Consider the following 27716-nt stretch of genomic DNA (forward strand, 5'->3'; position numbering starts at 1 on the left):
GGCCACTCCAGAACCTTCACTTTGTTCTGCTGTAGCCAATGACAGGTCGACTTGGCCTTGTGTTTTGGATCGTTGTCATGTTGGAACGTCCAAGTACGTCCCATGCGCAGCTTCCGGGCTGATGAGTGCAAATTTGCCTCCAGTATTTGCTGATAACGTGCTGCATTCATCTTTCCTTCAACTTTGACCAAGTTTCCTGTGCCTTTGTAGCTCACACATCCCCAAAACATCAGCGATCCACCTCCGTGCTTTACAGTAGGAATGGTGTTCCTTTCATCATAGGCCTTGTTGACACCTCTCCAAATGTAACGTTTATGGTTGTGGCCAAAAAGTTCAATTTTGGTCTCATCACTCCAAATTACCTTGTTCCAGAAGTTTTGAGGCTTGTCTCTGTGCTGTTTGGCGTATTGTAGGCGAGATACTTTGTGGCATTTGCTTGGTTTTAACAGAGCCCCTGATTTTCCATTTGTTAATCACAGTTTGAACACTGCTGACCGGCATTATCAATTCCTTGGATATCTTTTTGTATCCCTTTCCTGTTTTATACAGTTCAACTACCTTTTCCCGTAGATCCATTGACAATTCTTTTGCTTTCCCCATGACTCAGAATCCAGAAACGTCAGTGGTTGGATGAAAGATGCAAGAGTCTGTCTGGATCCCAGAAACTCACTCAGCTTTTATGCACACACACTGATTGCAAGCAAACAGATCACAGGTGAGGATGTTACCTTTAGTAGCCATTCAAGCCCATTTGTGTCAACTTCTCTACATGTTATCAGGCCAAAATCACCAGGGTATGTGAACTTTTGATCAGGGTCATTTGGGTAGTTTCTGTTGTCATTATGATTTAAAAAGAGAAAACACAGTCGTTTGACAATAAATGGTTTCACCCAACCACTAAGCATGAGTGGAAAAGATGTTTTTGTGTTATCATTCATATTCTCTGAAAAATGGTCAAAGAATCATAGATTCTGCCAGGGTATGTAAACTTATGAGCACAACTGTAGTGTGCATTTCCAAATCCCACTGCCTGTTGCACTACACGCATTGGTTGCGGAGCCATTTGGCTAATGACAAAAGTGCTTTTACAAGGTGGATTAATTAGAACACCATCTGATCAGTCCAATCTTTGGCCACTGACTTGCTGAGGTCTCAAACACTATCCGCTACATGACTGGGTACTTAACTGACTTGCATATCTAATTACTTTAGGTTTGATATTTTTCTCTCCCTAGGTTTCCATGCAACTAAAGCATGAAACTCTGCAACACACTGGAGCTTTTACTTTCCTGGTGGGCTGGCTCTGGAATTTATCATTTGTTCACCCCAGTAACATACAATTCGTGTTCTTCTACAAAAATAAACACCCATACGATATGCACGCGTGTGTGTGTGTGTGTGTGTGTGTGTGTGTGTGTGTGTGTGTGTGTGTGTGTGTGCCCTGCCTTTTTCCGCCCAAAGAGTAGCAGCTCTCGGAAGCGTTCAGTCTCCTTGCCAACGTTTTCAGCCACACTCATGAAGGTGTCTGATAAGAGTGAGATTGGCCCTGACCCCTCCTCTTCAGGCCTTTCCAATGCCTCATTGTTGAAGTCAATCAGATTCGCCTCATTGGGCGATTTTCCTGGCAACCACACAGAACGATGTTCCTTCAGCAAGAGGTCAGCTATGTCTGTACCAACCACCGTCTGGATTATATGAGAGAGAGGGGGGTTTTAACATTTCTAATTTATATACAGTCATTTTGTAGTTATTGACTTTTTTTTGGCTTATTTACACACTTTGATAAGAAATAAACAAACCGAGAACGAAAAGAAAACAAGACAAGCATACGAGTACGCACCCCGTTCTGACGACACAGCAGTATGATGAACTCCCAGATGAGGAAGGCGGAGTCCTTGTCCATGAGGTCATCATTGCGCATGCACTCCTGAGCTTTGTTCTGGGCAAACTTTATAACGTCTACCTTATGGGTTTCCTCCCTAACAAACGCACATGAAAACGAAGATAAAGAATGAAGGATATGAGGATGACACGAGTACATGCTATAAATATTCAAATCACTCTTACTTGACAAGTGGTCCTGGGAAGGCACGTAACTCGGCCTGCTCTGGAAAATCCTGCATCATTGTCTGAAACATTCGTCCAAAAATAACTATACGTTCCATGCCATATTAAGAGCGAATCAAAAGCTGAAAATTTTAATCGTAGCTGTCCAATTTCATTAGCTGGTAAATAAAAGATCATCATTACCTCAATGCTATGAACCTCAACGAGGGCAGGCTGCCCAGCTGAGGGCAAGTTGGGCTGAACTAAGATCAGCTGACCTGCTGGCCCAAATCGAGCACAGCAGTGAGGAACTGAGAACTTCTCCGGAGTCAATGGCCTCGGAGGAGCTAAAAGACAAAGCGAGAGGAAGAAATGCACTCTCTCCTTTTTAGTCAAAAGATGCAATCAATCACATTTAAGAATATTATTAGGAGAAGGGCATAGTTTTGGTTAGGGTGGCTAATGCGCACAAGATTGTCAAAACTCATTTTTGAGAGAACGTGGGTAGGTAGAGGGATATTACAGGCCCAGCTTTGCCATAGCTGTCTATTTTTATGGGCGTGCAAATCTATTTATGTCTGTATTAAGATAAGACAAGACTTTGCCACCGTAGTTATACAACAAAACTTAGTTTGGTAGCACTCATAAAATAGCAGCAGTAAAAAATATCTATACATAAATAAAACAGAAGATAAAAGTGGGGGAATTGCAGCGTAGGCAGATATTGCACAATTGTACTAGATGCATTTACGTTCCTATGTGTAAAGTGATCAAGTCAGTAAAATAAAAGTGCAGTGTGAGCAGACATTGCACAGATTCCTGAACATTCAGATTGCCCTAACCCTGTTCCTAAACACACATCTTAAAACATAAAACTCCGCATGAGGTGGTCATTGCTAGCAGCACACAGCAACAACCAACATAAACAGAACGAAACATCTAAAAAGCTTCTATACTGCCACTTATTGCTTAATAATAAGCAGGTTACTCATTTTTTTGTATTGAGAAGTACAAATCCTTGTACTAGTACTCTGTATGTAAACCAATCATATTGATGTATTCCTAGTCTGTATACATACAGTAGGGTCAGAAAGTCTGAAACCACATTGAAAATCTGGGATTTTTTTTTTTTTTAATTAAAATTTTGGAGTCCATGCCAGTTTGAGTGAACACGGTCATTAAAGCAGCAAAAAAGACATACCAAAATACTAAGAAACTCTGATATTAATGTACGTATTTCAAAGCTTCTACTTTTCACTTAAACTGTCAGTAATGTAATTTATAATAAAACCATAGCATTAAATTAGAAAAAAATGCAAAACAGAAGTATATTCACTGGTACACTCAGACTTTTGGACCCCACTGGCTAGCCTGAAACACAGACTGGTGCAAATACACACACCCCAAAACATTTTTTAACCTTCTCCTGCTCCAACAATCATTTGAACCACAGCGGACTCGAGTGTGTTGGGGGGTGGGGGGGTACTGAAGTGGTTTACTCATGGACCACACTGTGTCTCAATTTTGTCTTTCTCAAAATAACATGACAACCAATATAGCTTTTGATTTCGTCAATAGTTTCGATAACGTAGTTACCTTGTTCAGGAGCAGCCCATGTGGAGTTCGTGGCATCATACTGGCTGTAATTCAGGGTGCCTGACTGCTCTGGGAATTGACCGTAGGAATAATCTACAGGCAGTGTGGTTGCTGTAGCTTCATAACCTGCAGCAACAAGATCCGGCTGACTCCTGTACACCTGACTCTACAGACAGAGACAGACATTAGAAAAGAAAAAAAGTAAGACTGTTTTCTTGTTATTGTCGACATGTTTAGTGTATGCTTAATTAGCCAAGGAGAGTTTTCTCCGAGTTTCTCCATTTCGATCTACTCAGATTTTAAGGTAAATTGGCATGGTCTCACAGAACACAGAATACTGCTGCTTCCTTGCAAGCATGGGTTCTGTATACTGATGATGCAGTATTTGGGGACATTTTCCCATTTTCTTTAAAATGATCAGTCTGAATTCTACCCATTAAAATGTATGTGTTGATATACAGATTTTTTTTTTTTTAATACGGCCAAACCTCTCTCTATAACATCCAAACAAAAGGAAACATGTCAATAACATGGACAGAATATAGTGCTCCTCCTACATGAGCTACCCTCAGAACATAGCCTCATTTAATCTACCATGGTAGTATCCAATCGAGGGTTTGGGTATTACTAAATTAGGGGTAATCAACTACAACCCTGATTCCAAGAAAGTTGGGACACTGGAAAACTTCAATAAAAACAGAACGCAATCTTTTGCAAATCCTTATCAACCTATTTTAAATTGAATACAATAGAAAGACAAGAAATGTAAATGTTCAAACTGATAAACTTTACTGTTTTTTGAAATGTACACTCATTCTGAATTTGATACTCGCAACACACATTCCAAAAAAGGTGGAACAGGGGCATGTTTACTATGGTTACATTGCATTTTCTTTTAACAACATTCAATAAGCATTTTGGAACCGAGGAGACTAATTGCTTAAATATTGAGCGTGAAGTTCTTCCCCATCCTTGCTTGACATACGACTTCAGTTGCTCAACAGTCCAGGATCTCCACTGTCGTATTCTGCACTTCATAATGTGCCACACGTTTTCAATGGGAGGCAGGCAGGCCAGTTTAGCACCCGCTCTCTTTTACTACAAAGCTACGCTGTCGTAACACATGCAGAATGTGACTTGGCATTGCCTTATTGGAATAAACAGGGACGTCCCTGAAAAAGACATTGACTGTTTGGCAGCATATGTTGCTCCAAAACCTGTATGTACCGTTCAGCATTAATACTGCCTTCACAGATGTGCAAGTTACCCATGTCATGGGCACTAACACACCCCCACATCATCACAGATGCTGGCTTTTGAACTTTGTGCTGACAATAATCTGGATGGTCCTTTTCCTCTTTAGCCCTCAGGACACAACGTCCATTATTTCCAAAAACTATCTGAAATGTGGACTCAGACCAGGCCTGGAATTTCATCATTTTAGGGGCAAGGCCACTTGGCCTTTTGTGCTGTCAATTTTTTGAGGGCACGAAGGCCAAAAGCCAGGGCACCAAGGCCATAAAATAAAACGATTTTAAGTTCATGTCTATAATGAATTTAATTTAAGGACTAATGACTCTTCTGAGGAAGATTGGAGTCCCAGTCGAAACTATCAAGCAGGTAAAGAAACATCTCCTACACTATTATGTCTGAAGATAAGAAAATATTGAACACATCTAAATTTATCAATCCATCACTCACTTCAAAAATTTGTAAAACTTAAACCTATATCCTCCCATAATTTTTGTTCAATTGACACCGAATGTGCAAGAGCATCTTCAGACTGTACTACTACACAGATTTCTGATTCATCAAAATTGAGCCTGGAGTTCATCAAAGTGTTTGACTGTAAATGGAACATATACTAGCACGCAGGCTACTGATTAACCCATAAGAGCCCAGACCGATTTCTCAATCAAGGAAAATTATTGAGGAAATAAAATGAACTAAACAGACGACAAAGAAAACATTTCTGACCTTTTATTTTTTTAAAATAGCACTTTCATGTCTCAAGATCTGAAATATTAAATTGCAAATTTGCAGAACACTGCAACACAACTTGTCTTGAGTTTTGAGCCGATCACAACAGGGCAGCACTGTGGCCTGAGGTAAAACATGACAGTTTAAGTTTGTTTAAATTACAAAAATGAGTACGCCCAATGACTGTTAACCCGAAAGTTCATTCTATGCAAACAGTTTGAGTAAATACCACTTTTAAAGATTAGTTTTATTGCATTACTTAAACAGTACGAGTATATGAAGAGTATATGAGACAGTCATTGGGTGTACTCATTTTTGTAATTTAAACAAACAAACTATCATGTTTTACCTCAGGCCACGGTGCTGCCCTGTTGTGATTGGCTCAAAACTCAAGACAAGTTGAGTTGACGGCTACAGAGGAAGTTGCGCCATTTTCTAATTTACACAGAGCAATTTAAGGTCTTTGCACTTTTGACAACAAGCTAATTAGCATTTGTGACCGGCTACAGTCGGTACTCGGCACATTAAATGTGGGTCAACGTTGTAACGACATAACGTTACTGTCCAAGCAATGCTTATTTAACGGTAACAAACTTAAGCCCTATATGTTGAAATTCCTATCTTATTCGTTCGTTAATTTATCACACAGTCTTACCTCAGTCAACTTCTTCCCTCCTTCTGAGAAAATTCAGCGTCTCAGACGTGGACACAAGTGGGCAGGGGATGCGTTTGATTAAGTCTCCCGGTTGGCTGGTGATAGATTGGTGTCATTATAGTGCGTCGGAGCGGTTCATGCCAGGCTGGAGTCCGATCCACCACTGATGAGTTGCCCAATAAGAATCCAGAATGTCATCAAAAGACATTTTTTTCTCAATAGATGCAGGTGATGTTAAAGCCTATTGACAGTCACGAGGCAGACTACAAAACCGCAGGGCATCAAGGCCACTGTGGCCTTACGGCAGATATTTTTTTTCCAAGGGCACAAGGCCAAAGTGAGAGAGCACGAGGGCCATGGCCCTCGTGAAATTCCTGCTCTGACTCAGACCATAGCACAACTTTTTGCCTGTCCATCTCGCTATAGACTGCACTGAGCTCGTTGCTCTTTTAACATCAGGGTTGTCCAGCACTCTGTGTGGCGGTGCTTCTATGCTTGGAGCGATGTTGCTCAGTGGTGTCGCAGTGGCTGTGCAGGGGGTTTAGGGCATACCAGTCAGGGCTCGAAATTCGCAGTGGTCCGGTCGCCCGAGGCGACTTAATTTGTCATTTGGCGAGTAATTCCTGTCACTAGCCAGCCCGGCTGGTGAGTTGAAAATAAAAAAGATGTATGAAGCGAAGATTCAGACAGACACACCGTCAACTAAAGCCGCCATATATTTATCGCGTGCCGTGTCTGTGTTCATCGATGTGTTTATTGGCAGGACGGTCACGCTGTCGGTTTTTTCACTACTGCGCATGCATATAACAGACATCCCAAGTCTCCCGGAAATTCTGGGAGTCTCCCGCATATTGATAGTGGCTCCCCGGTGCCCGCAAATTGGAGAATATCTCCCAGAATCTAGAGCAAGCAAGCAAGAGCGTGCACACGCAACATTAATGTCTGCATCGCGCATATGAGCGCATATGACGGAGTGCGCGAGAGAGACTGCGCGTGTGCCTGTTCATGAAGCGCATGCTAGACAAAGAGCATCCTGATTGGTTTACAGATATCCCAACCTGCAGACCGGGAAAAAAAGTCCAATATATTTATTATTTGTTGATATTATATTATGGTGCTCTGTGTTGTTCTCATTTATATATTTAACAACAGTATCAAAATACTCCGGTTCTTGAAATAAATGCACATTAGTCATGAACAATGGTAACTACTCTCTTTTGTGTTATTTTTGACAGAAGTAAAATCAGGGGTGAAAGTAAGCCGGTCCTGGCCGGTCCGGCATACCACTTAAAGATTTGGCCGTACCGGAAAGAAAGAAAAAAAAAAAAAAAAAAAAAAAAAAAAAAAAAACATACTGTCTCTGAAAAAAAAAGCACTTTCAGCATAACACACCTGCTAACGTCAATTTACCAAAAGCAACACGTTTTCCTCAATATACACTGCATATAACTCGTTCTGACCGGTCTCTGAATTATGTCTGAAGTGAATTCCTTCCGTGTTTCACTCGACAGACAACGTGCGAGATGGTGCGCGGAACCCACTGCTTAACCATCTTGCGCAGCTGGTATCCAAAGTGTTTTAGTAGACAGAATGTCCAAAATGAAAAGTTAGTTTTCAACTGTTCAGCTAAAAAAAAATGTTATTAAAATGATTGTGTTGTTGAAATGATGTGTTTGCAATTTATTTATTTATTTATTTATTTTAAGGTTTTTTTGGGGGGGGGGGGGGGGGGGGGGCTTTTTTCACCTTTATTGGATAGGACAGTGTAGAGACAGGAAATGAGCAGGAGAGAGAGACGGGGAGGGATCGGGAAATGACCTCGGGTCGGACTCAAACCCAGGTCCCCGGATTTATGGTATGGCGCCTTAGCCACCTGAGCCACGACGCCCTCGCAATTTATTTATAATCAAAAGTGATAGTGTGATAAAGAAAAGTACTGTACTAGTACTACTGAGTGATAAGAAGTCCTAGTGAATGCTTGATAAGTAGACAATAATAAATAATTAGGTGTATTTTTCGGCGCGCTGTGTGCGCGCACTATGACTCAAAATAATAGTACCAGCAAGAAATAAAAGTTACTTTCACCCCTGAGTAAAATTCATACATGAACAAATTTTGGCGAGTTGATTTTCTGTTTGGCTAGTTACTTTGGAAGGTAACTAGTCCGGCTGGCTGGTGAAAAAATATACGAATTTCAAGCCCTGCCAGTGCTATGGGTGACAGTGCTTCTGTACTCGCTTTGTGGATCCATGGTGCGGTGTTCTGAGCAATGTTGCATGGTGTCATTGTGGCGGCTATGCAAGTGGTGTGGGACATACTTTCGTGCACCTTCTGGTGGGATTGTGAGCAGCTATGCCATTGGAATTACATCCTGACCCTCTTTTGGTGGACTTTCTTTTTTTTTTTGTAATTGTAAAGCGACCTTGGGTCTGAGAAAGGCGCTATGCAAGTTGAACTCATTATTACTACTACTGCATTTCAGACAGGTCAAATTATTGGCCTGCATCAAGTTAACAAATAAGATGATTGCTGAAATTACTGGAATTGGGATAAAAAGTGGCCAGCGTATTAATAAAATCTGGAAGGATGATAGAGAACTGTCAACTTCATGGAAGAAGTGTAGTCGGGAAAAAAAAAAAATCTTGACTGATGGTGATCAGGAAACCATTTAAATGCTTAGTGAAGTCAACTTTAAAAAAAAAAAAAAACACTGAAAAACCTCTTATATTTAATGGTGAAAGTAGGAGCATTTCCACATGTACAGTGCGACAAGAACTCGCAGGGTTTGGACTAAACAGCTGTGTGGCCAAAAGAAAACTATATGTTAGTGAGGTTAATCAGAAGAAAAGGCTTCCATTTGCTAGAGAGCATAAAGATTTGATTCTGGAGTAATGGAAAAAGGTCATGTGGTCTAAGGAGTCCAGATTTACTCTATTCCAGTGTAATGGGCACATCAGGGTAAGAAGATGCACCCATTATGCATTGTGGCCACTGTACAAGCCTCTGGAGGCAATGTTATGATCTGAGGTTGCTTCAGTTGGTCAGGTTGAACCTCAGCAACATTCTTTGGCAACAAAATGAAGACAGCTAACCTTCATTTGTCTGAATGACCAGGTTATCACATCAATGGATTTTTGCTTTCCTGATGGCACAAGCATAACATTAGGACTGAAACTGTGAGTGGTTCAGGAAGCATGAGGAATCATTTTCACACATTAAAGGTGGGGTATGAGATTTTGGAATAACGGTTCCCGCAAGCCATATTTTGAAAAGAAACACGCCCGCCTTCGCCATGCTCCCACCCCCCGCGTCTCCACCCCTCCTCCCCCTTATAAAGCCTGAGAAAGTCAGCCTTTATAATGGGTGTCTATTGCGTTACACACCAGTAAAGCTCGTTAAGTTAGACTGTAGAGAGCTTGGAAAAATAGCTCAAACTTTCTCATTTAAACTGTGTTTTCAGCCCCAATTTTCACTCCACACACAATTTTCTCAAAAGTAGTAGCCACACTTGTCCTGATTCATGCAATGTGTCTACCTACACGATAGGACTTGCAGTTTTTGAATGAGAAGCCTGAAAGTGAGGAGAGGGCAGCCGCGCAGCCTCATATGGCCCTTTTCCACTACCCTTTTTCAGCTCACTTCAGCTCGCTTCAGCCCGACACGGCTCACGTTTCGACTACCAAAAACCAGCACGACTCAGCTCGTTTCAGCCCTGCTTAGCCCCTAAAACTCGCACCGTTTTGGAGTGGGGCTGAAGCGAGCCAAAGCGAGCCGAGTGAGGCTGGGGGCGTGAGCAGACACTCCCCTGTGCACTGATTGGTGAGGAGGAGTGTCCTCACATGCCCACACACACCCCGCGAGCGCGCTGGGATCTGTAAACACCACAAACCCGGAAGGAGAAGAATTACGAGAATTTCTGAAGCCTTATGCGCCTCGCCTCATCTATACGCTCTTGCCAGTATCTGTCCGCGTTGTCGGTGACAACAAGCCACAGCACCAAGACCAGCAACACTAACGACTCCATGTCCTCCATGTTTATTGTTTACTATTCGGGTCGTGAGACTACCGCTTAAAAGATCACTGATGTCACTGTTTGCGCTGCTTAACGACATCACCTGACGTCCACCCACTTTCGCTAACTCCACCCAATGTGTCCACCCACTTCCAGCCAGCACGGTTCAGCGCGGTTGTAGTCGAAATGCAACTCCAACAGTCCCGCTCAGCCCAACTCAGCACGGCACGGCTCAGCCCGACTCAGCCGCGTTTGTAGTGGAAAAGCGGCAATAGACTGCCATTATAAACTTGGCAGAAAAGTCACTCGTTTTTAACTCACTCTAGTGACCTCATTTTTTACACTATAGACAAAAAATTACATCAGTGTGTTCAGGAGAGCCTTGTGGCACTCACTGTGAAAGAATTTTGTGAATATCTCCTTCCGTTTTCGTGTAAATCCCCGTTGTTTGGAGGGAGTGCACTGAGAAAATCCTGCGCTCTGTGTGACACTCTGCTCGCAGCGCGCGGGTTGGGGGAGGGGCTGCTCGCTCTCTCACACATACACACGCACACAGAAGGGACGGGCTGTTTGCAGGCTTCAGTCTGATTGACATGTCAGTATCCAATCATTTTGAGGTGGTACCTCGATATGATTGGATGGCGTTTTTCCTTTATTTTACACTGTAGACTGGATTAAAATATTTCGTTTTTGGGTCAAACCTTCTATTGTACTGCTTGCAACATGGGTGTGAGGAGCTTTTCAAACAATATGGTAAAAAATACTCCTGAAAAAAATCTCATACCCCACCTTTAATTGGCTACCACAGAGTCCTGATCTTAACCCCACTGAAAGTCTTTGGGATGTGCTGGAAAAGACTTGAGTGGTTCGAGTCTCCCCTTGTCAAAATAAGATCTCAACAAGAAATTAATACAACTCTGGATGGAAATAAGCATTGTGACAAATTAGTGTGCACAACATTTTTTTTTTTGGTTGGGCAGCATATATGGCTTTCGTTCTGAATGGTAGATGCAGCGACAAACTGTATTTACCGACTACGGTTTTCTAAAGTGTTCCCAAGCCCATGTAGTAATATCCTTTTTATAATCTTGTCAGAGGGTGGCACGGTGGTGTAGTGGTTAGCACTGTCGCCTCACAGCAAGAAGGTCCGGGTTCGAGCCCTGTGGCCGGCAAGGGCCTTTCTGTGCGGAGTTTGCATGTTCTCCCCGTGTCCGCATGGGTTTCCTCCGGGTGCTCCGGTTTCCCCCACAGTCCAAAGACATGCAGGTTAGGTTAACTGGTGACTCTAAATTGACCGTAGGTGTGAATGTGAGTGTGAATGGTTGTCTGTGTCTATTGGCCCTTTTCCACTACCCTTTTTCAGCTCACTTCAGCTCGCTTCAGCTCACTTCAGCCCGACACGGCTCGCGTTTCGACTACCAAAAACCGGCACGACTCAGCTCGTTTCAGCCCTGCTTAGCCCCTAAAACTCGCACCGTTTTGGAGTGGGGCTGAAGCGAGCCAAACCGTGCTGACTGAGGTTGGGGGCGTGAGCAGACACTCCCCTGTGCACTGATTGGTGAGGAGGAGTGTCCTCACATGCCCACACACGCCCCGCGAGCGCGCTGGGATCTGTAAACACCGCAAACCCGGAAGGAGAATAATTACGAATTACGAGAATTTCTGAAGCCTTATGCGCCTCGCCTCATCTATACGCTCTTGCCAGTATCTGTCCGCGTTGTCGGTGACAACAAGCCACAGCACCAAGACCAGCAACACTAACGACTCCATGTCATCCATGTTTATTGTTTACTATTCGGGTCGTGAGACTACCGCTTAAAAGCTCACTGAATCAGTGACATACAGAGCATCGTGGACGAGTTCGCGGAGCGCAAGGCTCGCCGTATGCCCTTCAAATAATGCGCGCAGTAGGCTATTGATGTTTTATTATAAGCCATGTACAGTATGTCACCTAATGTTTTTTTGTTTCTGAGTTACATGTTCGTTTGAAGGACTTGATGTACTAAATAACATAGTTGCACCCGGTAGTGTTGAAATTGGTAAACACCGCAGTTGCGGACATTTTGTAGCCTAAAACGATGTTATGATAAGCTTTAATAAAGTGCCCGGTCATTTGCCCCGCCCCGGCTCTGACTTGTTCCGCCACTGTCACTGATGTCACTGTTTGCGCTGCTTAACGACATCACGTGACGTCCACCCACTTTCGCTAACTCCACCCAATGTGTCCACCCACTTCCAGCCAGCACGGTTCAGCGCGGTTGTAGTCGAAATGCAACTCCAACAGCCCCGCTCAGCTCGACTCAGCTCGACTCGGCACGGCACGGCTCAGCCGCGTTTGTAGTGGAAAAGCGGCATATGTGTCAGCCCTGTGATGACCTGGCGACTTGTCCAGGGTGTACCCCGCCTTTCGCTCGTAGTCAGCTGGGATAGGCTCCAGCTTGCCTGCGACCCTGTAGAACAGGATAAAGCGGCTAGAGATAATGAGATGAGATAATCTTGTCAGTTTTTAATGCGGTGCCGTCTGAAAGATCAAAAGGTCAGAGGTGTTCAGTGTTGGTTTCTGGCCTTGCCCTTTACATGCAGAGATTTCTCTGGATTCTCTGAATCTTTTATTTATTACGACTTGTCAATGTCAAAATCCCTAAACTCCTTGCAATTGTACATTGAGAAACATCGTTCTTACAACGTTGGACTATTTGCCCATACAGTTTCTCACCAAGTGGTGAACCTTGCCCCATCCTTACTTGTGAATGACTAAGCCTTTCCAATTACCAATTAACCCGTTTACCTCTAGAACGTTCCAAACAGGTATTTTTTCAGCATTCCACAACTTTCCCAGTTTTTTTGCTGCCCCTGTCCCAACTTGTTTGGAACATGTTGCAGACATTAAATTCAGAATGAGTGTACATTTACAAAAATCAATGAAGTTTATCAGACTGAACATTAAATATCTTGTCTTTATATTGTATTCAAATTGAGCATAGGCTGAAGAGGATTTGCAAATCATCGCACACACAGAGTGGGCACGCGACAGAGAGAGAGACAGACCGACCAACCTGCTGTGAGCGGGAGCTGAAGCTGCTCCGGCGGCTGTGTGTCGATCTCTCACTGTGAACAGAACGCCGCTCCAACTCGTCTCCGTATGTGTCCCGACGACGACATTCGTCATCAAAACTCGAATCATAGCCAGGATAGTAACGCCATGGGTCGTCATAGCCTTCACGCCTGCAGATGGTTATCATAGAACAAGTGTGTTGGACTAATACATTTCCACATGCAAAATTTGTTGCTGCATACAGCTTGTGGACTTTTCAATCATGTCTATGAGTTTGGCTACGGCCATTATTAGGTAACTAATATAAACACAACAAAACCACATTAAATCTGAGGAAGTTTTTCTTGGATATCAAATTCTGTTTCTTTCATCCAATTATAAACAATCATCCATTTGACATAATTCTATAATTAGCCAGCACCATCATAAATTACTCTAAAGCAACGCAGTGCAGACACACCATATTTACCAACAGGTTAAAACTTATTTTATACAAATAAAACCACTGGGGTGAAGTGTACAATCTCAAATTAGTCTGTACGTGTTCTAGTGCGATTTTAAAGTATACCAATATCCAGATTTTTGACAGAGATTAATAAAATACACATATACCAAGACTCAGGAACCTGGAGAGGAAAAAAAAAAAAAGTTAGCATGGGTATATACCTGTTGGAATACTGTTGGCCCAAGTAGGGGTCGTGTCTCCTGTAGGCCTCAGGGTCATAATTATACCAAGCATAGGCCTGCTCATAGTAACTTCGATAACGGGGGTCATAAAGAGCATTGGGGTCATACCACCTGTTCTGATCTACATAGAAATCAAGAACCAATAAATTTGGTTTACACCATCTCACACACACAATTAAGTATATACAGAAAAAGACACAAGAGTTACAATAGTGCTTATCCATATACTTACCCATGTACTTATAATAATTTGCATAGTAGTCGTCATAGGCACTACGGTAATCCTCAGCATACCCCTGCCTGGGGGGGGGGGGGGGGGGACAAAAGAGTGAACAAGGAAGCCAGTCCAACACTGAGACCTTGTGCTAAATACAACAAGGAAGTTTGTTTTCACACAAAGATCTCATCTCATTATCTCTAGCCGCTTTATCCTTCTACAGGGTCGCAGGCAAGCTGGAGCCTATCCCAGCTGACTACGGGAGAAAGGCGGGGTACACCCTGGACAAGTCGCCAGGTCATCACAGGGCTGACACATAGACACAGACAACCATTCACACTCACATTCACACCTACGGTCAATTTAGAGTCACCAGTTAACCTAACCTGCATGTCTTTGGACTGTGGGGGAAACCGGAGCACCCGGAGGAAACCCACGCGGACACGGGGAGAACATGCAAACTCCACACAGAAAGGCCCTCGCCGGCCATGGGGCTCGAACCCAGGACCTTCTTGCTGTGAGGCGACAGCGCTAACCACTGCACCACCGTGCCGCCCAAATACAAAGATCTACTAGTAAAAGCTTAGTTATAGAATACTTTCATTCACTGTTAGAAAGCAACTGATCATGTAGGGGTCTGCGACCTGGCCCCGGATAAGCGGATGAAGACGAGATGAGATGTAGGGGTCATATAGGCCACTCAAAGTAAGACATTCACTTGTCGAGACGAAGACAATTCTACAGTCAACTGCACTTTGTATAAGACTGGTCCATTAAGATATAAGGAACTGGTTGATGGACACGAGCTTTCATGCTGTGCACTCTCAGTTCCAGTATGAATGTTTTTACCTGAGCCACGGGTTGTCCACACAAGTGTACTATAAAATTGTTGCATCCTTAAAAATGGTGTAATATGCAAAACAGATTTATTCTTTTGAACATTTACTGCACTTTAGGCGTTAACACAGTAGCATAAAAAACATTGAACAGAAATTTGTAGCCTTTGCATGGCTGTAAATCACAGTGTAGTTTGATAAGGTCCGTGCTGTTTATCAGTATTTAAATCACAGTAAGAAAATAAAACAACCAGAATCAATTTTACTTTAAATTCAGAAAAGGCTTCCTGTCAAATTATTTTTTTAATTCCTGAGCAACTGGGTAAAATTAATAGTGTTATGGTTAAAACATTGTATGAGGAAGTGGTTGACCTCCACGCACTGATCCTTTACCTGGAGTTGGGTCGGTCAGAGTACTGACTGGTCCTAGAACTCGGTCTCTCTGGCTGTCGATCTGCCTCCCGGTAACCAGGGTTTGGTCCATTGTACCGGCCATACCGGGGATCTCCTCTTCGATATGGGTCATCCTGCAAGTACAGTGGATCATTTCAGTATCTAAACTGAATTTAAGGCTCCAGAGTGGCACAACAGAAAAGCATTTGCCTTGTCATCGAGAGATTGCAAGTTTCTAAAGGTGAACAGTCAACCATGGCCAGGAGCCAAGAAAGCCCTCAGGATGGGCGGGATTGTGTACTCTGTCTCTACCATCACTCACAGTGAAACTAGTCAATTGCGGGAGTCTGTGAGCTCATGCATGCAGAACAGGTCAGACAGTGCTTTTCTCCAAGGTGTGTTATGCCCTGTCCATGATTCTGCAGTTTGAAAAAAAAAAAAAAAAATGGCACATACTAACCCCCCCTCCTGTAGTCAGCTAGTGGGTGGTAAAACCAAAGGGGGGGATTAAAAAAAAAAAACCCTTACAACCAACATATGCACACTATTTTGGCCTCACGTTCCACACACCACCAAAACTACAGATTCAGTGCTCAAATGGTGTCCTTTTAAAATGATGTTAGTAAACAATTTATTATCTGTCAGGTAATAATCCCTTACTTGATAGATCATGTAAATGAAGGATACTTGGAAAGGAAGAAAAATACCTGGTAGTAGTTCTGAGCTCTTGGGTCCATGTGTGGATATGGAGATGGGAAAGGATGCCTTCCATCCTGATACTCTGCATAGTAGCTACCAAATCCAGGCCCAGGAGGCATGGGAGGTGGCGCACCATAACTATGCTGACTCCCAAGTGCAGAAGGGGGACGCTGGGGATCATGTGTACCAGCAGAATTTCCAAATTGAGGAGGATATGTGGAGGATGGGGTGGTTTGAGAAACAGGTGTAGCCTGTGGGGGAGGTTGATACTGTGGAACTGGATGAGCTGAATTGGACAGACCAGATTGGCCATTGGTGGATTGATTACTGGGAGCTCTAGGTTGATTCAGGGTTGGTGGCTGAAGCGGAGACTCGCTATCTGTTCGTGCCCCTTGCTGTGCATCTTTGGTGACCTGCAAGTAAAAGCCAGCTGCATTATTTACTGGGGCAGGGGTAGGAGCTGAATGAGAAGGGGCCTGATTTACGATTTGTGTTTGGTGCATAGAAAAATCAAGCAGCTCATAATTTGAGCGATGGTTCTGATTGGTGACAGAAGCAGATGAAGGAATTTGTGAATTAGAAGGTGGAAGTGATTGGCAGTCACTTCTTGGTGACTGGGCCTTCAAAGTAGTAGACTGGGCTGGGTGGACAGGAAGTGGAGCATCTTGATCTTCTTGTGCCAGATTTATCGAACTCTGACTTGAAGGTGGGTGAAAGCTGGTTGGTGTTTGAGAGAAAAGAGGAGGTGGATGATTGGCTGAGTGGGAAGCCTGTGGCAACTGACTGGCCACTTGGGCTTCAGTTGGGGGCTGAACAGGCACATTTGTTTCCTTGGGACTTATTTGATTGGTTGTTTGGACAGGCATTTGAGGAGCAATCACTGTATAATTAGAAGAAGGTGTGGCAATCAAGACAGGCTGGTTTAAAGCCTCTGTGGGAGGTGTGGGCACTAGCAAAGAAGCATAGCCCAAACTTGCCTGATGAGCTGAATCAGGTGGGTTCTCAAGGTTCTCTGAATGAGGCTGTGGATGTACCCTGGGAGGCTGCAGATCCAGGGGCCCATCTTCTGGTGGCTGGATAACCTCAGTACTGGGCTTGCATGATGAAGCTGTAGTAGCAGCAGCAGCAAGAGGAGGTGCTGCAGGTGCCAAAAGTATATTAGCACCAAGACTAGCTGCATCACTTTGAGCCCAGAGGGTTGTAGCAGGACTATCACAGAGTCGTCGTGACCCCTGAGCTCGAGATGAAGGCCTGCGATCCTGTCCTCCAGGAAAGTAGATCGTCTCCATATTGTCGGGAGGCTGCTCTAAGTTGCCAGGCAATGTGTCAACTCCACCTTTTTCCATTACCATTCTTGCACGGTCAACCTCAGCAGGTCTAACCCCTACACTGTGTGATCGCACAGGCTCAAAGGAAGAGTTAGCACTGGCCTGGAACACCCCAACTGGCTTTGGCGGGCTGGGTGTGGGGAAAGTAGGACTTGACTCTGGAGCAGGAGCAGAATCTATCTGTTCAAAGTAACCACCAGCAGAAGGGTGCGACACTGGCGTATCAGGTAGCCGGGGGCTTTCTTGTTGGATAAACGTCCCAACAACTCCTTGATGTCGTCGAGGAGGGTGGCTGCTACTGTGGGGAGCATGACCACTGCTGTGACTGACATTGCTATAGCTGGATGAGACACTTGCAGATCGTGCAGGACGAGAGGAGTCAGGTGTTTCCAAGTTAGGTCCTGCCTCATTAGCATGGCTTGCTGGTGATTCATTAGGCAAAACCTCCTGATTTGGAACACATTCCAGATTCTCAACTGAGTCACATGCACCTGCAGTCACTCTGACATTCCCAGTTTCATTCAAACAGGGATTAATGGTTTCATGTACCTCCCTGCCTTGGAGAGGGTGGGAGACTCCATTGACATGGCCCTCCCCAGAAAGAGTCTCTTCATTTTCTACATCATTGCCACGAAAGAACATGGATACTGTTCCAGGATCAGCAGATGGAACAGTATATGGAAGGGGGCAGGAACGACGCAAGGGGTCCTGTGGAACCTGATTGAACCATGGGTCTGAGGCACCACCTGTCTGGCTGAAATAGCTCTGGGCTGAAAAGTGAGAGTTTTGTTGCTGAGAAATTGCTGGGTCACCCATATTCGGTACGGCTGACTGACTATGATTCTGACTGTGTGACTGAAATTGGCCATGATAGGGCAAGAGGGTAGGTGGAGGAGGTTGTGCCGTGGGGTGTGCATGAAATTGCTGTGATGCATCACTGGTTGGCTGAAAGTAGTTCTGAACAGAAGGAGGACGACTACCATGATCAGGCCCGGAATGGGATGGAGCAAGTGGTGTGGGTTGAAACAGAGGCATACTTTGAACTGGCGGGGTCGAGGCTGCAGGAGGAGCATGCATTGTGCTAGAACTGAAAGGAGGAACAGAGTTAGGCAACTGTGCAATGTACGGCATTGGATCTTGGGAGCTGAAATAACCAGGTTCAGCAGATGGCAAGTTAGGGGGCAACGGAGGCCCTGAAGGACCAGGATGAGAAGCGAAAAAAGTGTGTCCAGGACCAGCTATTGGCACTTGTGCTCCTGATGGTGGACCAGTCTGGTTAAAACCTGCTGCGAGAGGGGCTTGCATAGGAATAGGACTACTGTTTTGAGGAGCAGTCTGGTTGCTTACTCCTGCAGATGGAGAGCCTTGCCTCCCAAAGGCAAAAGGGTCAGTCAGTGGCTGTGAAGGTTGAGCGGATGCTGCATTGGGCGCCAGTGCTCCATGTTTGTGTGGTCGATTTCTCCTGAAAGTATTTGAGCCACCAGCGGTAGGTGGTGGTGGTGGGGGTGTGCCACATGCTCCAGGAGGCGCAGTACGAGGAGGGGGTTGCATCTCAGCTAACTGATGCTGGCCCCCACAGCTCAAGACAGAAGACGATCCCTGGTGAGAAAAAGCACAAATATTGTTTGGTTTAATTACAGTAGGGAAGGGGGGGGGGGGACTCAAGCATCATCTATAAAAGAAAATTTTAGCCAAGTTAATTTGTTAATTTCACAAAACCATATTGTTCCCAAATCACCCTTATTTGGCCTTCACAGATCTCAAATCCTTCCAGCAAATAGAATAGTGTTATATATATATATATATATATATATATATATATATATATATATATATATATATAATGGAAACATTGTATGATATAAAAATATACAAGCTGTTCTGATGATTTATGACCAACACCAACCCCCACATCAAATAGACAGATGCTTCTTTCCAAACACGATAAGTACCAGGGTGATTCACGAGGTAACTCATAGCTAACCTTTGGGCTTTCCCCAAAGTGCAGATATGTGGCACTCCGCCGTGCTGTGCAACATCAGCGCCACACTGCCACTTGCACACCAAAAAAAGAAAAATCAAATCAATACCATAACAATGCAGAATACTTTCAGCACCTAAATAACTCCTATTCCCCTCTGAAAATGAGTAATAACTATAGAAATAGGAAGATTTTGTAATATACAGGTCTAGACTATCCTGGTACTCAACCCAGAAGTGAAAATAAAGGGTTTCGCTGCACGCACTGACTGCCATTCGCAACCATACATAAAACCACGTTCTAGGTGCTGGTCGCTAGAGGGTGCTGTTGCATGATTTGACCTCGATTCTGTTCCTGGCATCCTGGAATTGGAAAAATGAAGAGGCGTGCTACAAAGTGTTTTCATTTCAAATCTAATTTTGCCCCTTGCATATTTGACAAGGTAAAAAAAAACAGCAAATTTAATAAATGTTGAATTGTGCCTAAATCAGCCCTAGATGCCACCAGAATGCACCATCTGAAGTCTCTAATTTCAAAATTTTCCAGGGGAGCATGCCCCGGACCCCCCTAGCAGCCTCTGAGGCCCTCCATACCAGGCCAGTCCTTACAAGCTGGGCTCTGCATCAGTAGCACTGCTCTGATATTTTTTTCTGGGGAAAGCCCTGTTGTACTTTAGGTTAACAATCTGTAAAACAGGGAGACCTGCTTGTTTATGTTAATCAGTTTAAGCCAGTCATCATGGTCACAGGCTAGCAAAACCTACTTCTCTTCACAACGCACCACCTTAGAGATATGCAGAACCTTTATTTTTAAATACATTTCCGAGTGGATAGTATCTCCATCCTTGACTCTTGTATGCTGCATAAATGGGAATAAAAAAAATGTTTGAGTGTTAAAATCGACAACAAAGTTGGCATTCAAGCTGCCCCACTGAGCCAGCCAGCCCTGAGTGCGTGACGTCACAGCAGGAACCGGTTTTAAGGCCGAGGCCTTTGACGGCTATAGACCAAAGTCATATAAATAAAAATTTATGGTGAAAGTAACAAATACTGTTACCGACTTGCTCAACTAAGACTGGTTTGACTTCACGGATTGTGGGTTAACTCATTAAAACAGGATAGGTGTTCTAACTTATGCACACTGCGAAAAATATCTTAGCAAGTGAAAATATCTTGAATAGTTGAAATGATCTAGCAATTCCTATTAAAAGAATACAAAACACCAATTCTGAGACTATTAAACCTAGTTCTAGATTGCAACCAACTTATTCCAAGATGTCTTATCAAGTACAAATCTGTCCATGCAGCAAGATAATTTCACTAGTATTAAGTAATTTTCTCCTCAAATCCAGTTTTCAATTTTTTGCAGTGCAACATACATGTACATGCAAGCATTTTCACTGATAAAACGTAAAAGGCTAATTAAATAATCAGAGGAACTGAGACAATCACATTCTGAAGCAAATTAAATAATCTTATACCAGTAACTTAAACACACAAGTTACATGTATTAATCTAAATGCAGCTAAACAACGAGTGGTGTTTTGTATCCAAATGAGTCTCGCATCTTACCCATCTGTGTTCTCACTTCTTAAAGGCCGACCTTGTGGCCGATTGTTTCGAAACAATCTGACTTTCAGTTGTTCGTTCAGTTCTCTTTTCATTTGCTTCTTCCATGCAAGGGCGAGATATTGCTGCTGAGGCAAACATATCCAGTGGAGAAATCAGACAGCTAGTCCACTCATTCTCCATTTTCTCCATACGGAGTACTCCTTCATTACTGCTTGGCTCAGGCAATTACTAAAACCCGGGACGTCACCAGTTTTAGCAACAACCGCAGGGAGGTCACTGCCCAAGCGATAATAGATCACGTCCCGGGTTTTAGCAACAACCCTCTGCTCACACTCCAGGAGAACTGGTGCAACTGAACTTTTCTTTTAGTTTTATTTGCCTTTAATTGTTGGTACTGCACCCTCTTTCAATACGGGTTTATAGCCAACGCTCCTCAACAGATCAGAGGTCTTGTACAAGTCTTCAGTAAAATGTGCAGAGCAGAGGAGAGACCACTTCATAGGCGCCCAATGTGCCCGTGAACTTCTCACAAAATGCGTCCAAATCTTTGCAGTTTGAACATTCTTGGGCCATGAATGCAATGTAAATCCACCTTCTATCGTGTTGCTGTACTGGCCAGCAACACGTCTACGTGGCATGGAGATAAATTAGCTCAAAATGGAAGCTCAAAGCAGGGCTCTACATTAACTTTTGATACCACTTGTCCTGTCAGGCAAGTTGAAAGGAAATTTACTTGTTTGAATGTGAAGTTGACTTGTCCGAAGAAAAATTTGAGAAAAAAAAAAAAAACACACAAAAAAAAAAAACACAAAAACACAAAAACTATTTGTAATAAACTAATTTCACCAGAATTACTTTAACACAATCTATTCACTGCAGAAAAAAAATTGGACTCCATCAATCATTAATTTATTTATGAGAAATTGAAAACCAGAAAATTAAAATTATACAGTATATTTTCATTTTTAGATTATTAACTTTGAATATATATCCTCCACTGATTAATTGTTGTTGTCTGTTCATTGTGGCTCCTATATGGTATTTAATGGTTGCGATGAAAGTTGCGGTGTTTTTTAGGTTTTTGTTGCAATTACATTGCGGGAGGAAGTGAAAGTTGTGAGAAATTGTTGCAATTTTCTCTTTTTGTGATTAAAATTGAGTGATATGTTAAATATTAAGTTATTACTGAAAAACTATTGATTAAAAAAACAGACACTGAGAAATGGTCCTATAAACATCTTTACCAATATAAAAGATTACCAGGACTACAAAAATACAGAAAAATAGGCTTTACTTATCCAAATGCACCTGTTGATTCAAAAGTTAAAGTGCAGAGAACCTCACAGCACAACATGAAGTTACCTTAAAATATAATATAAATGCCTCAGCTTTCATGTAAGAAAAAAAACTATTAATACTAGTACTGTGTGCAGGCAGTCTCTCCTGAAGACTAAATTAAACAATAATTATAAACTAATAAAATAAATGGCTCAGGCTTCATAGAAGAAAAAACAATTTGAACAGAATCTCACAGTATGATGCTGAAGCTGCCTAAACAATGGAAAATAAAATACCATTTTGGCAAAAATGTTGGCATCCATTAATTTCTTGTATTAAGTAAAAAAAAATAATGTGCACACAATCCTTCACTGTAAACATAACACACTTTCAGTAACAGAATTTAAGCCTATATAAACACTGACTCGCACATGCTGCTTCTCTTGAACATATACACGGAAGTAAGGCGGAAGGTAGTTTGTCGACGTCACCTCAAGACGACGCCAACGATTTGTCAAATTTGCGGGAAAGTTGCAGTGATTGGATGTAATTGCAACACCGCCCTGAATTCGCGGGGATTGGTTGAATTTGCGTTGAAGTTGCAAATCGCAACATCGCGAAATCCTGGAGGGTCTGGTAAACGACCGTTTACTTTTCAGCTCAAATACACGAAGCGGTATTGGCTGGTTTCGCTACCTATAGGAATCATTTTTATCATAAAATTACTATATTAGATTTATTGTTAACGCTTAAAACTATTCCTATGCCATTCTTGAGGTCTCAAGGCATTTATAAACAAAAAGTGAGGCCATGGTTCTGTGCATCTCCTTTAAACATGCACCATCCATACAGTGGCCATTTGAGGGAAGCATAGTGTCACTACTCACAACAGCCCTCACTTATGAAACGAACGTACGACAGTAAACTTGGCGCATGCTCGTTTCCACGCAAAGCTCAGCATTTATCAATGTGCAGATGAGCGGAGGCTATGATCAAATCTCACCTCATGTATGACAATTTTCGAGTCAGCACGGACATACGGAGCAGCACAGTAAATCGGGCCGGGTGGAGAATTGTTATTAGACCATACATTCTGATTGGCAGCCAAGCATGTCGGCATCTAGGGCCTACATCAAGTACATGTCCTACATTCCTAACATAACTGAAAGAGGTGTTCTCAAATTGTTTGCAATTAATGGGGTTAACAGTTTTTGGTTTTTTTTTAAGCTACGTGACACTTTCAAAGACATGTGCCCTACCCTGCAAGAGCAGCTGGCTAAACAAATAAAGTTCAGCTTCAACCCCCCTGGTGCGCCACATTTTGGAGGAGTTTGGGAAAGGGAGATATTATCCATTAAGACGGCACTCAGAGCCTCCATTGGAACACCGATCACCACGGAAGTCGTCTTCGTGACTGAACTGACCGAAATAGAGGGGATACTAAATTCTAAGCCACTAGGCTACATGTCAGCAGACGTGGCAAACTTGGACCCAATAACCCCAAATTGCCTCCTAATGGGGCGGCCAGGTGCAGCCCTACCACAGGTAATTTACCCGGAGTCTGATCTGCTAACCCGACGACACCAGAAACGCAGCCAGGTGCTTGCAGAACAGTTTTGGCAACACTTCGTGAAAGACTACTTGCCCAGCTTACAGTCACATCAGAAATGGCAAGTAAAGACTGAACTCGCAAGCTGGGGTCAACGGTTATGATACTGGACAAACAACTACCAACAGCCCTTTGGCTGGTCGGTAAGGTTGTTCGCCTCATTCCTGGATCAGATGGAATGTACGCACTCCCGAGATCCAGGTTAAGGACAAAATGTGTGTCAGGCCAGTGGCACGTCTTGTCCGCCTCCCCAGCATCCCTGACACGGATGAACATGAGAACAGTTAATATGTTGGACTAATACTACGCATTTTCTGACTGGCAAATTTGTGGGACAAATTTGGGGGCGTATAATATTTAGTATAATATTATAATATTTTATAATAGTATAATATTTTGTCTCCCCGTGTCTGCGTGGGTTTCCTCCGGGTGCTCCGGTTTCCCCCACAGTCCAAAGACATGCAGGTTAAGTTAACTGGTGACTCTAAATTGACCGTAGGTGTGAATGGTTGTCTGTGTCTATGTGTCAGTCCTGTGATGACCTGGCAACTTGTCCAGGGTGTACCCCGCCTTTCGCCCATAGTCAGCTGGGATAGGCTCCAGCTTGCCTGCGACCCTGTAGAAGGATAAAGCGGCTAGAGATAATGAGATGAGAGGAGATGAATATTTTGTCTCATTTGTTTAACTGGGTTCTCTGTATCTACTTTTAGGACTTGTGTGAAAATCTGATGTTTTAGGTCATATTTATGCAGAAATAAAGAAAATTCTAAAGAGTTCACAAACTTTCAAGCACCACTGTAGTATTATTAGAAATAATTTTATAGAATCATATCAGAAAGTTTCAGAGAGCCGTGTCACATGATCATTGTCAAAGTACTTTGTACCATGAACTAGCTCCAAAAGACTATTACAAACACAGATTGCAAAACTCCCTTTTGATTTGTCTGTGAAGGCTCTCAGGCATCCAGGTCGTCGTAAACCGTAGGTGCTAAAGAAGGCAACTGGACTTGCTTGAAACTCTTGAAGACATTTCACCTCTCATCTGAAAGGCTTCTTCAGTTCTGTCTGACTAGTGGGGAGTTTCAGGTATTTATCCTCTAGTGGACCAAAAGCAAACCTAAGGGGAGTCGTTGAGGTCACATATAGGATGACTGAGAGGGTCAACGACCTACGTGTTAGGGTCACTGGAGGCCAGGTGTGAACGGTGTTAGCAGCCTAGAGGGTCATTAGGGTGATCTGAGGGTCATTGGCTCCCTCTGCCATCATGCGAGTCATTGAAATCAGCTCAGTCTTGGTGTGGATGTGTATTCAGTTTTCTGGGAAGCATGCCAAGGACTGCATTGTAGGTGGCTGATGAGTGGTGTCTCAGCCCACCTCCTCTGTTCAGTGATGGTTGTTCCAGGTTGACAAATGCCGCTTTTCCACTACAAACGCGGCTGAGCCGTGCCGTGCTGAGTCGAGCTGAGCGGGGCTGTTGGAGTTGCATTTCGACTACAACCGCGCTGAACCGTGCTGGCTGGAAGTGGGTGGACACATTGGGTGGAGTTAGCGAAAGTGGGTGGACGTCACGTGATGTCGTTAAGCAGCGCAAACAGTGACATCAGTGACAGTGGCGGAACAAGTCAGAGCCGGGCCGGGGGCGGGGCAAATGACCGGGCCCTTTATTAAAGCTTATCATAACATCATTTTAGGCTACAAAATGTCCGCAACTGCGGTGTTTACCAATTTCAACACTACCGGGTGCAACTATGTTATTTAGTACATCAAGTCCTTCAAACGAACATGTAACTCAGAAACAAAAAACATTAGGATACTGTACATGGCTCATAATAAAACATCAATAGCCTATACTGCGCACATTATTTGAAGGGCAGACGAATGAGCGCTCAGAGGTTGCAACGCTGACAGGAAGAGTCAGAAATAAAAGGAGGGCGGTGCAAACCTCACTGAATGCACTGTGTTTACCAATTTCAACACTACCGGGTGCAACTATGTTATTTTGTACATTAAGTCCTTCAAACGAACATGTAACTCAGAAACAAAAAAACATTCGGCGACATACTGTACATGGCTCATAATAAAACATCAATAGCCTACTGCGCGCATTATTTGAAGGGCATACGGCGAGCCTTGCGCTCCGCGAACTCGTCCACGATGCTCTGTATGTCACTGATTCAGTGAGCTTTTCAGCGGTAGTCTCACGACCCGGATAGTAAACAATAAACATGGAGGACATGGAGTCGTTAGTATTGCTGGTCTTGGTGCTGTGGCTTGTTGTCACCGACAACGCCAACAGATACTGGCAAGAGCGTATAGATGAGGCGAGGCGCATAAGGCTTCAGAAATTCTCGTAATTCATAATTATTATTCTTCCGGGTTTGCGGTGTTTACAGATCCCAGCGCGCTCGTGGGGCGTGTGTGGGCATGTGAGGACACTCCTCCTCACCAATCAGTGCACAGGGGAGTGTCTGCTCACACCCCCAACCTCACTCGGCACGGCTTGGCTCGCTTCAGCCCCACTCCAAAACGGTGCGAGTTTTAGGGGCTAAGCAGGGCTGAAGCAAGCTGAGTCGTGCTGGTTTTTGGTAGTCGAAACGCGAGCCGTGTCGGGCTGAAGCGAGCTGAAGTGAGCTGAAAAAGGGTAGTGGAAAAGGGCCAAAAGATGGCTTCTTTTACTCCTCTTTCAAACCACTGGTCTTCTCTGGCTAGAATGTGTACATTGCAGTCCTGAAACGAGTGTCCTTTGTTATTGAGATAGACTGCAGAGTCCTGGCCTGAGGAACTGTGTTGGGTCATGCGCTTGTGAAGTAGCCGTTTCATTTCCCTAGTGTACAGGTCTGTGCATTCCTCTCTGCATTGATTTGCGTCCACAACGTTGTCCTGTTTGTGTCTGGGTATTCTGTCCTTAGGATGGACCAGTTTCTGCCTCAGTGTATTACTGGGTCTGAAATGTACAGGAACGTTGCATTTGTAGACAATCCTCCTGAGTTTCTCATAGTCTAGAAATGTATAGAATGACAATGCTCTTGCGTTTGTTGCTGTTTTCTTCCCTGTCCGTTATGTTTCTTTTTCTGGTCTTGACAAAAGCCCAGTTGGGATACCCGCACTTCTCAAGTGCTTCATTGATGTATTTTTGCTCCTTCTCTTTTCCCTTTTGATTTAGATGAATTTTAGGCCCGTTTTCAAGTTCAGAGACTCGTTTTCCCATGTCGTACAATAAGTGACAGAATTTCATAACTTTAATTATTGTATGTAAATCCTATTTCCTTTGTTGTGCGATAACTGGAGTTTTATTAAATTTTACTGAATGTCGTCTCTGATATTAGCTTGTTTTTTTCCCTTTTTTATATTAGAGATGAAAGTGGACCAAAGAAAAAAAAAATCCCTGAAATGGGGGGGGCGGCAACGTCCCCCGAAAATATTTTAATAAAATAACACGCAAAACCTTGCATTCTAGTGCATTTTAGTACTTGTTTTAGTGAAAATAAGTTATAACTTTTAAGCCTTTTTCTTTCATGTACATTAATGATTAACATGTCAAAAATATCAAATTTAATTCCCCTAGTTAATGAGTAATTTTCAGGAGTGCATTTAGAAAACGCGGTGATTTTCCTGCTACACAGTTCATTACTTTGAAAAAAATCAGACAGTTGAAGGTAAACTCAGCAAAATCCCAAAACAGCACTGTTCAAAAGTAAAGGTCTGTTAGAGTTTCTAAAGCTTTCAGGTTTCAATGTTGGGGACATTGAGCCTCGTTTATCAATCTTTTAGTA

General features: G+C 43.4%; 1 protein-coding gene across 2 annotated transcripts in view; it reads right to left on the bottom strand.

The window, feature by feature from the left end:
- The window catches only part of sec16a (SEC16 homolog A, endoplasmic reticulum export factor), a 106644-nt gene that overhangs the window by 58950 nt on the left and 19978 nt on the right, over window positions 1–27716 (bottom strand). For both annotated transcript variants that reach the window (XM_060935688.1, XM_060935689.1), the window contains exons 2-11: window positions 16185–19103; window positions 15478–15611; window positions 14264–14331; window positions 14011–14152; window positions 13346–13514; window positions 3643–3808; window positions 2251–2393; window positions 2068–2129; window positions 1841–1979; window positions 1446–1685 (exon numbers count right to left, since the gene is read on the bottom strand). In XM_060935688.1, coding sequence (XP_060791671.1) covers window positions 1446–1685; window positions 1841–1979; window positions 2068–2129; window positions 2251–2393; window positions 3643–3808; window positions 13346–13514; window positions 14011–14152; window positions 14264–14331; window positions 15478–15611; window positions 16185–19055 — 4134 coding nt within the window. In that variant the 5' untranslated portion in view covers window positions 19056–19103. The remainder of the gene's footprint in view (window positions 1–1445; window positions 1686–1840; window positions 1980–2067; window positions 2130–2250; window positions 2394–3642; window positions 3809–13345; window positions 13515–14010; window positions 14153–14263; window positions 14332–15477; window positions 15612–16184; window positions 19104–27716) is intronic.

Source organism: Neoarius graeffei, chromosome 12 (genome assembly GCF_027579695.1).
Source record: "Neoarius graeffei isolate fNeoGra1 chromosome 12, fNeoGra1.pri, whole genome shotgun sequence".
NCBI classification, from domain to species: Eukaryota; Metazoa; Chordata; class Actinopteri; order Siluriformes; family Ariidae; genus Neoarius; species Neoarius graeffei.